Raw genomic sequence first — 9,826 nt, 5'->3', positions numbered from 1 at the left:
GGTCAGAGAAGTCCTTTCTGAGGAATTTTTGAGCTAAAGATCTGAAGGGTGAGAACAGGTACCCATTCGGAGTGTGGAGGAGAGAGCAATCCACGGGGGAGGGTCGGGCACTAGGGTCTGCAGTGGGAAGGCCATTATGGCTGCAGTGTGAGCGCAGGGTGGCGGGTGGTCAGGAGCAGGGCCTGGGGCCCTGGGCATGTGGGAAGGACAATGACTCTTATTCTGAGAGTGACAGGAAGCCACTGAATATTGGCACTGGAGAAAGGCCTGACCCAATTTCCCTTCTCCACTGCTCACTTTGGCTGCTGTGAGGGTCGGAGGGGAAGAGGGAGACCTTCTGGGTGGCGGCTGCAGGGGTCCAGAGCAGAGAGGGCGGTGAGGCTGGGGAGAGGTGATGATGGAGAGAAGTGACTTTTCAGTCTCTTTAGGAGATAAGACTTGGTGGTGGGGAAATTGAAGCATCAAGGGTGCCCCCCAGGATTTCGGATGGGAACGTGGTGGGGGCCCTGGCCAGTAGCCTGGCCCATGGCAGGGAGCAGAGCAACAGCTCTGGCCTGAGTGTTCATGGGTCGCTTCCCCGGCCTCAGTTGTTCCAGGACCCCCGACTGTGACACTGGAGCCTGCAGAGCTGGTGCGGATTCGAGGAGAGGCTGCCCAGATCGTGTGCTCAGCCAGTAACGTTGATATCAAGTTTGGGGTCTTCCTCCAACGCGGAAACACCACGGTCAGCCCCCGGGGGGACAGCAGGGTGGAGCCTGCCCATCTTCCCAGTACCAGGCCCTGTAGGATGTAGCTGGCCCTCTGGGCTGAGCAGGTAGCCCAGGTCCAGAGAGGGGAGTGGACTCATCCAGGATGTCACTAGCAATCATCCAAAACCAGGACTCCAGCTCATGCCGCTGAAGGTTGTGGGGTGGCAGGGGAAGTGATACTCTACTCCCTTGACCCATGACCTCTGCCCCAGCCTGTAGACAAGGGCCTGATGTTGGTTCACTTCTGACTTAGCAAGAGGTTCCTTGGCCACCTGTGAAGCCCAGGGATATAAGGGCTACTTCAGAAAGACTTTCTTTGGGAGAGAGGGAGGAGAGGGAGTGTTCCCAGCGGGGAATGGCATTAGGCTGCTTCTGAGAACTCCCTCCCATCCCACTGTGCCTACCATGTGCATATAACATCTCATTCCCTCTTCACTGCAGCCCTGGAAGCACGGGGCCAGTATTAGTCCCATTTTACACATGAAGAAACTGAGGCTCAGAGTTCAGTCCCTTGCCCAAGGAAAGGAAGATAATAATACTTAAAGGATGAGGATTTGAACCCAAATCTTCCTAACCCCTAAACAACCTTGGTATTTACCATTTCCATTTCTTCTGGCTGCAGCTCAATATCTTTGAACACAACGACTTTCATGATGACCGTTACCAAAAAGTCCTGACCCTCAACCTCCATCAAGTAGACTTCGAAGATGCTGGCAATTACACCTGTGTGGCCACCAATGCCCAGGGCGTCCGCTCCACCTCCATGGTCTTCCGGGTGGTAGGTGAGCATCAGGAAGGTGGGGGAGGGTTAGCAGGGATCCTGGGGTGAGGGAGGCACATAAGGGATTGAGGAGGGAGCTGATGGCAGAGAAGAAGGCACTATTCAGAATATCTCTGCCAGAATCCCCTTACCTTAGGCCTGGGACACTCACGAAACATAAACACGTGAACAGACAGAGCTCACCCAATGTGATCATGGGGGAAGTGCAGGGTGTCCTACAATACTGAGGGGACTTAAGGCCTTTGGAGCTCCCTCTCTCTTCTGCTTCTCCTTTCCTCCTCAGACTCCCAGAGTAGCTTGACTTTAATTTATGCAAGATTTAATTAGAACAAACTAGTTATGACTCTTTTAGGTACAGGGAGCAGAAACCAACTCAAACTGGCCTAATCAAAAGAGTGTTTTATAGGCCTTATAGCTAAAAAGCCCATTGATATGAGCTTCAGGTACAGTTGGATCTAGGTGTTCAAATGATGTGGACAAGATTCTCAATTCTCAAGTTCCTTCTCAACTCTCAGCTGTAATTTTTTTTTTGTAGAACCCCAAAAAGCACCAGGGATGATAACCCCAGTAGAATGAGGTCTTCTCTTTTCCCAGAGTCCCAACAAACATCATGAAAATGAGTGTCATGAATTCATGGACTCACGTGCCTACCCCAAACCAATCAATGGTTCAAAGGTGACACATTACTCTGATTGGCTGGCCTGAGTCACATGCTCACTTTAGAGCTGGATATGGAATCCACACTGACTTAATTATTACCAGAAGAAGGGGAAATGGATGGGGGCATGTGGAAAAAAAAACCCAAAAACAGACTTTTTTTACTGCTATAATTTTAAAATATATATATATATATATTTTATTGATTTCAGAGAGGAAGGGAGAGGGAGAGATAGAAACATCAATGATGAAAGAGAATCATTGATTGGCTGCCTCCTGCATGCCCCACACGGGATGAAGCCCATAACCCCGTCATATGCCCTGACCAGGAATCGAACCATGACCTCCTGGTTCAATCAATGAGCCACATCAGTTGGGCATTACTTGCTACAATTTTTTTCAAAAAGTGATAGCCACAGATATATTCAACCTCTTAATTATGCAAATAAGGAGAGAGGATAGGAGTTTTCCCAGGGACTCGGTGAGAAGAGTTTGGAGCCCTGGGCTTCTGTGGTGGGTGGTGGAAAGAGAGATGTCAGAGGGCAAGCACTGGTTAACGGGTTGGGGACTGTGGGCCTGATGCGTTGTAGGCACACAGGAGGGTCCTCCTCCTGTATGACTGGATCAATGGATAAATGACTGGATCAATGGGTAGATGACCAAATGAACAAGCAAACCAGAACATCATCCCACTCATGCCAGATCTCTATGTGTTCTGCTTTCCAGAGAGTGCCTACTTGACCTTGACCTCTAAGCAGAACCTCCTCCAGGAGGTGGCCTTGGGTGAGCAGCTCAATCTCCAAGTCACAGTGGAGGCCTACCCGGACCTACAAGCCTTTAACTGGACCTACGGGGGACCCTTCTCTGACCATCAGCCCAAGCTCAATTTTGACACCCACAAGGGAACATACAGGTACCAACTACAGCTCCCATCTGCATAGCCCCACAGCTGGATGGGGAATACTTCAGCCAGGAGTCAGGACATTTGGGTCATGTCTCAACCTTGCTGTGTGACCTGGAGTGAGTTCCTTCCCCTTTCTGTCTCTCACTTTCCCTGACTGTGTAGAAACTAAATGTCAGTCGTCTATGTTTGAGATTTAGACCAAATTTGCATACCCCTCTGTTTAAGTCTTCCACCAACACGGAAACACCACATCCTTGGGGAATGCCCTCAAGAATTCTACCATTTCTTGGGGATGTGCATTCTCATGGTTATGCAAGGACTCAGCCTCTTTCATCCTCCTCCTTCGTGGCTGATCCAAATGTGGAAGACAATGCCCGTGATTTCCACTCCTCGACATGTTCCTAATAATGACTGCACAGGGTATCTGCCAGATGCACAGGTTTGGGGGTGGGGCAGAGGGAATTCACACCACCCAGTCACAGATACATCTAAAGTTCTTTAAAGGCCTGTGACTACCCAGCCCTGATCATTTCTCACAGGCCACTCCACAGCAGGCTCAAACTCTTCTCATAAAGTGCCATTTGACAACATCTTCTCTTCTCCAAGAATCCTGCTCTTCCCACATGCACAACATTCTAGGAATCTATTTGTCCTGTCTCTTTGTGGATTGTGTCCTCGGGTCTTATTTTCCCACCCAAAGTGGTCTAACCAGGTAGCTTTCTAAACAAGTGTTTCCTCCATAAGGGGAACACTAATGATTTTAACTTTAATGATTAAAAAAAAGGTTAAATCAATATTTCTTTACCCAGATCTATTTGAATGAGAGCGTACAGTTCGATCAAGGACAGCAAGTATATAGTGTGTGTGTGATAACATCCCCTTCCATACTCATGACAGACGTCCCTAAGCCGCTGCCTACAGAGTCTATGTAACCTCAGAGTCCTTCTCAACAGTTTCCAGGCAGTATTTCCATCACATTTGGCTCATGAGAGCAGACCTGTTTGCTATCCCTGGGCTAGAGAATCCCTCCGACACCTTTCTAATCCCAAACTCTCTGGGGTTCTTTCTAGCTCCTGAACCCAGACCTCATTGGCTCCTGGACTCTTGCTTGTCAGTCATTAGAATCTACAAGGATGTTCTCTTGTCCTCATCTTCTTCCTCCCAGTTCCTTTATCCTTTATGGCCAGAATTCCTAGCTTCCTCTCACCTAAAGCAGAAGTTCTGAATCTGGATTCTAAAGACCCCTGAGAAGGGGGTTTATGGACAGATTTCAGGGATCCATATGCAACAGGAACATTGCAGAAAGGAACCAGGGGGAGCCCTCAAACACAGTAGTCTGGGGCCATGCATCGCAAGGCAGTCAAGCCTGCGCACCAAACAGCCACGGCACTAGGCTCATGTGATGGGTGTGTTCCTAATGGTGACTTTGAGTCATCCATAGAAGTTTAATTCTTTCAGTTTAAGAGGTAAATGTTAGTTATCACAAAAAAATGACCCATGTAGAAAGGTTCAGCCAAAGGTCTGGGCAAGATTGTCCTTTGAATACCATCCTGTATAATAATACGAAAAGCGTAATATTCTAAGTGTACAACCAATCGGTCAACCATTTGGTTGACCCCTCAACCAGTCGCTATGACACACACTGACCATCAGGGGGCAGACACTCTGACCAGTAGGTTAGGTTGCTACTGGGATCCAGCCAATCGGGACTGGGCAAGAGGGCCAGACACGCCCTGGAGTCCTCCCATGGTCCCTCCCCGGCAGGCCGGCCCCCATCATCCCCAATCAGGACTGGGTGAGATGGCCCCAATGGGCCCCAATTGCCAGCCAGGCCAAGGGACCCTACCCATGCATGAATTCGTGCACTGGGCCTCTAGTGTATTATAGTCTTGGTTCGTGGCTACAGACATTTTATAAAGAAGAGCTGGTAATTTGCTATAATTTATTTTTTAAAACTTTTTCATGGCCTAAACAATACATGCCCATTATGGATAAATTTTAAAGTAGAGAGTAAGAAAAACAATATTACCTGCAATCAGCTGTTTAAATTTAGTGCATACAGGGAGTGTGTCAAGCACTCTGAATACATAGCCCTTTAATCCTCAGGCCGAGTCTGTGAATTAATTTCTATCAGTGTTGCCTCACAGAAAAGGAAGAGAAGGATCAGAGAGGTTAAGTACTTATCTAAGGTCACACAGCTGAGAAGTGGCAACACCAGGATTTGGCCCCTGGTCTCTATAGCCCCATAACTACATCCTGCTTCTCATTCCTCTCCCAGTTCCTCTGGGCAGGACTGGAGCCTCAGGGATGGCAGCTGGCCTGGTGCTAGCGTTCTCAGTAGGGATGGCTTAGCCCAGTGGTAGTGGCGGAAGCAGGTGCACTCAGTGGGGCCTGTGATGTGCCTCCCAATGTCGGCACTTCACAGACCTCTCCTCTACTAAACCTCAGAATAAAACTGCTTTACTCATAAGAGAGCCGATGAAGAAAATCGGGTTGATGGTTTTTCCGTGTCTCCTGGCACCCGGCCTGGGTTCCTGGCTCAGCCAAGGCTTCTGTGGGCTGGACACTTTACCAAAAATAAAACAACGCCTGTTAGGGTGGTTGTCGGAGCCCACTGTCCTGTGGGGACCACACTGGGCTCACCCAGACGTCTGCCGCTCTCACGCAGGTCCACCTTCTCCCTCTCCCTGCCTCGCCTGAAGCCCTCTGAGGCCGGCCGCTACTCCTTCCTGGCCAGGAACGCCGGAGGCGAGGATGCCCTGACCTTCGAGCTCACCCTTCTCTGTGAGTGATGGAGTGGGGGCTGGGACATGAGGTCCTGGAGAAACCAGCTGGGAGAGGAAGCTCAGTGCCAGGGGTCAGGCAACGACTTGGGCCCTCTGGGCTGACCCCTCCCTCTTTCACACCTCCTTTCCTCCTCAGACCCCCCTGAGGTGAGGGTCTCGTGGAGCCCTGTCAATGGCTCTGGTGCCATACTCTGTGACGCCTCTGGGTACCCCCAGCCCAACGTGACGTGGCTGCTGTGCAGGGGCCATACGGATAGGTAAGTGGACTCCTCTTGCCTTCTCACCTGGAATGAGGGGTGGGCACCCTGAAACCCTGAACCACACTCTGCTCTTCCCAGATGCGATGAGGCCCAGGTGCTGCAGGTCTTTGAGAACCCACACACCAAGGTCCTGAGCCAGGAGCCTTTCCACAAGGTGACTGTCCAGAGCCTGCTGCCCGTGGGGATGCTGGAACACAACAGGACGTACGAGTGCAGGGCCCACAACCGTGCGGGGAACAGCTCCCACGCCTTCCAGCCCATCTCTGTAGGTGAGCCTTTGTCCGCCCCTCCAGGTGGGACAGGAGTGGGGCCCAGGAAGCTGCCCGGCCAGAGTTCTAACATGGAGCTCGTCCCAACCGAACCAAGTCCTACCTCTGTGGGTCCCACTCCAGGCCTCTCCTGAAAGGGCCAGATGGGGAGTCCAGAACCCCCAGGACTGGAGGTAGGGGGAGAGGGGAGGGGGAGCTGAGAGATGTCCAGAGAGACAGCAGCCTGAAGCCAGCACACCCTAACCGGCCCCTCTGCTCATGCCCTGCACTTGAACTCATGCATTACTTGGCGGGTGTGTATTTGGCATCTGCTGCGTCCCAGGCACTCACGAGGTGCAGGGAGCGTGCCTCCACGCAGCTTAGAGCCTGGCGAGGGAGACAGGCAATGGCAAGTGCACACAGTCCAAGCCCACCCCAGGCCAGCCTGGCGGCCTTCTCCATCCCTCCCCGAGCCCCTTCCTGCCAGACACTGTCCCATCCTTCGGGGCCCCTGTCTGAGTGTGGACTGTCCGCTGTCCAGCCCCGGCTGACGCAGGCTGCCCCTGTAGAGAGGAAGGGACGTCTTTCTCTAAGTTGCTCAAAGGCTCCGTGTGGGTAGCTCTCCGATCTGCGCAGAGGCCCACAGCACCCTCGGACTTCTGACAAGCAGGTCTTAGCACCCGTGTGCCAGGCCTAGCAAGCTCTCTGGGCCCAGAAAGGACAGAGCGGGAACCTCTGTCTGGCTCAGAGCTGGCCCCTGAGCAGGGCCGACTCCACACGCAGCTGCTGCGGCCGCCTTAGTCTCCCTGTGCCAGGCATTGTGCTAAGCTCTGTGAAATGGCTCGCCCCTAGGAGGTCAGCACTAATTTCCTTTGACTTTGGAGATGATGAACTTGAGGCTTAGGGAGAAGTCACAAGTTCAATGTCACACACCGCCTACATAGCGGAGGTGAGATTTGGCTTCAGACCCATGCTGTTGATCTAGGCAAGGTGATGGGGTTACTGACCTGGGAAGAGGAGACCCAGGGGCTATGAGCCTGGCTTTTAGATCCTCAGAAGGGCTGCGTGGTTCCAAAGGGCACTCAGGGAAGCAGCAGGGGACAGCCAGGAAGGCGGATTTCAGTCTAAAGTCTAGGTCTTTCTGTTCGAGCTGCCCAGAGGTGTAAGTGGTGAATCCTGTCAGGAGGGGTGGTGTGTGTGTGTGCACGCTAGGCACTAGGCCAGGCTGCTGCAGAGGGGATCCTTGCCCTGGCAGGGGGGCACTGTGTGATAAGGGGCTCCCCCAGACACGAAAGGCTGTGACTCTGGGCATGAGCAGAGCTGGGGGCCCATCCTCCCTGCCCCTGGCTGGGGATGGTCTGCGAGAGGCTCCCTGAGGCTCGGCTGGCTTCCAGGTGAGAGGACACTTTGTTCAAAGCATTTACTGAGAACCGACTGTGTTCCAGGCCAGGCACTGACCTGTTCTCAGTGGAGTCAGGGGGTCACAGAGCCCCCCCCCCCCCCCCCCCCCCCCCCCCCCCCGCAGGAGCCAGCATGCAGCTCCTGGGTGAGCCCCTCTTCACGCCTGTGCTGGTCGCCTGCATGTCCACCATGGCCTTGCTGCTGCTGCTGCTCTTGCTGCTTCTGTACAAGTACAAGCAGGTGAGTCTGTGCAGGGCGGGCAGCCAGGCCCCGAGTACGTGGACCTGAGGCAGCACCGCCAGGCCTCCTGCAGGCCGCCCGCGCCCCTTCAGCCCCCGAGCACCCACTCATTTTGCCCTCCAGTCATTTAGCCAGCAGCTCTTAGTGGGCACCTACTCTATACCAATGTGGGCTGGGTGCTGGGATCCTCTGCCCTCTTGGGGTTCACTGTCTAGTGCAGGATGCGGTCGATAATCAATTCACCAGACAGGGAGGACGAACGATGCTCTGAGGAAAGGGACGGGTGCTGCGGAAGAGTAAGCACAGGACCCTGTCCCAGCCAGGGGCTCTCAGGCACAGAGAGGACAACACGGCCGAGCCTGTGTCTCACCCTCAGGCAGTGAAGGTCTAGTGGAGGAGGAAGGCCTGACCATCAGCAGCCTCTTCGTTATTTCATATTATTACTCAAAGCTGCTATTTATCACACGTTGACGTTTGGTGCAGTGCCTGTCACTCTGAGTGCACAATCAGGAATGTGCTTTCAGGGGTATTTTTTATAAAGTGTGTTACCCACACCCTCTCATTCAATGCCCTCACAGCCACGGCATGCAGGTAGTATCACTAACCCCACTTTACAGTCGGAGCTGAGGTTCCGAAAGGTGGAGACAGCTGCCCTGGTTGACTGCTGGTCAGTAGCAGAGGCTGGTCTGTAAAAAGCCAGTTGTATCCATTATGTGAAACACTGAATCACCTTATTTTATCCTCACAACACCCCGAGGCAGGGACTATCGCAGTCAGCACTTTACAATAAGGAAACCGAGGCTTGAGGCTCTGGAAGGTTGAAGAACCTGCCCGAGGGACCTTATTTTATCCTCACAACACCCCGAGGCAGGGACTTTACAATAAGGAAACCGAGGCTCGGGAAGGTTGAAGAACCTGCCCGAGGCGTTCCAGGCACCTCCCACACCAGATCTGCCGCCTCAGCACCTGGCCTCCCTCCACAAAAGGTCCAGTGTGATCAGATGCTGCGAGGCCAGGCCAGAGGGCAGGGGAGGCCAGCAGGGGAGGGATCTCCTCCGCCTGGAGGTGGTGGCTTGGCGTGGGTGGGACAAGCTCTGGAGGACGAGGGGAGCAGCAGGAGAGGCAGACTCGGGAAAGGGGGGTCTCTGGGGACGAGGGCAATGTGTGTAAAGGGTGGGGAAGCCCGAGGTGAGTTCTGGAGACATTGGCACCCAGAAGAGGAGGCAGCGGGAAACAGGTTGGGGGTCTGAGGGGTTGGACCTCATCCTGTAGGCTCGGGGCCGTCAGGGGGTTGAACAGGGTAGTGATATGACTTAGGGGTGAAACATTCCCCTACACCTACCTGGGAGTTTTTAGTGTGAGAAGAGGACTTGAAGAAGATAGGCTGGATGGGATATGGGTTTGGCTCTCTCTGTCATGCCAGCACCAGCTCAGAGCAGAGCCCCCAAGAAACCAGGGCCCCAGGTCAAGACTTTGGGGATCTGGGTCCATCTCTGACGCTGTTTTGTCATATGACCTCGGCTGACTCACTGCTCTCTCGGGCCTCAGTTTCCCCACCTGTACCTTGGAACTGGGGGCCTTTAACAGCCCTCTTCCTCTGACATTCCCCGAGCCTACTGATGGTCTAAGAGCCAGGGGCTGTGAATTGGACGGATCTGGGTCTGAATCCTTCTTCTGCCTGCGTCTCTGGCTGTGGGACTAGGAAAAAGTGTTGTCTCTAAGCCTCTGTTGTCTCCATCTGTGAAATGGCGTCAGTAATGGCAGCCCCCCCCCCCCCCCCCCCCCCCCCCCCCCGGGGGC

The 9,826-nt window shown here is 53.4% G+C and overlaps 1 protein-coding gene across 1 annotated transcript in view; it reads left to right on the top strand.

Moving 5' to 3' along the window:
• The window catches only part of CSF1R (colony stimulating factor 1 receptor), a 28,620-nt gene that overhangs the window by 6,244 nt on the left and 12,550 nt on the right, over positions 1 to 9,826 (top strand). Inside the window, exons 4-10 of the mRNA XM_005870468.2 lie at positions 588 to 724; positions 1,372 to 1,531; positions 2,914 to 3,100; positions 5,760 to 5,875; positions 6,014 to 6,134; positions 6,216 to 6,406; positions 7,911 to 8,026. Of these exons, the coding sequence (XP_005870530.1) occupies positions 588 to 724; positions 1,372 to 1,531; positions 2,914 to 3,100; positions 5,760 to 5,875; positions 6,014 to 6,134; positions 6,216 to 6,406; positions 7,911 to 8,026 (1,028 nt within the window). The remainder of the gene's footprint in view (positions 1 to 587; positions 725 to 1,371; positions 1,532 to 2,913; positions 3,101 to 5,759; positions 5,876 to 6,013; positions 6,135 to 6,215; positions 6,407 to 7,910; positions 8,027 to 9,826) is intronic.

Source organism: Myotis brandtii, unplaced genomic scaffold (genome assembly GCF_000412655.1).
Source record: "Myotis brandtii unplaced genomic scaffold, ASM41265v1 scaffold32, whole genome shotgun sequence".
NCBI lineage: Eukaryota > Metazoa > Chordata > Mammalia > Chiroptera > Vespertilionidae > Myotis > Myotis brandtii.
This window is presented reverse-complemented; position numbering and strand designations above follow the sequence as displayed.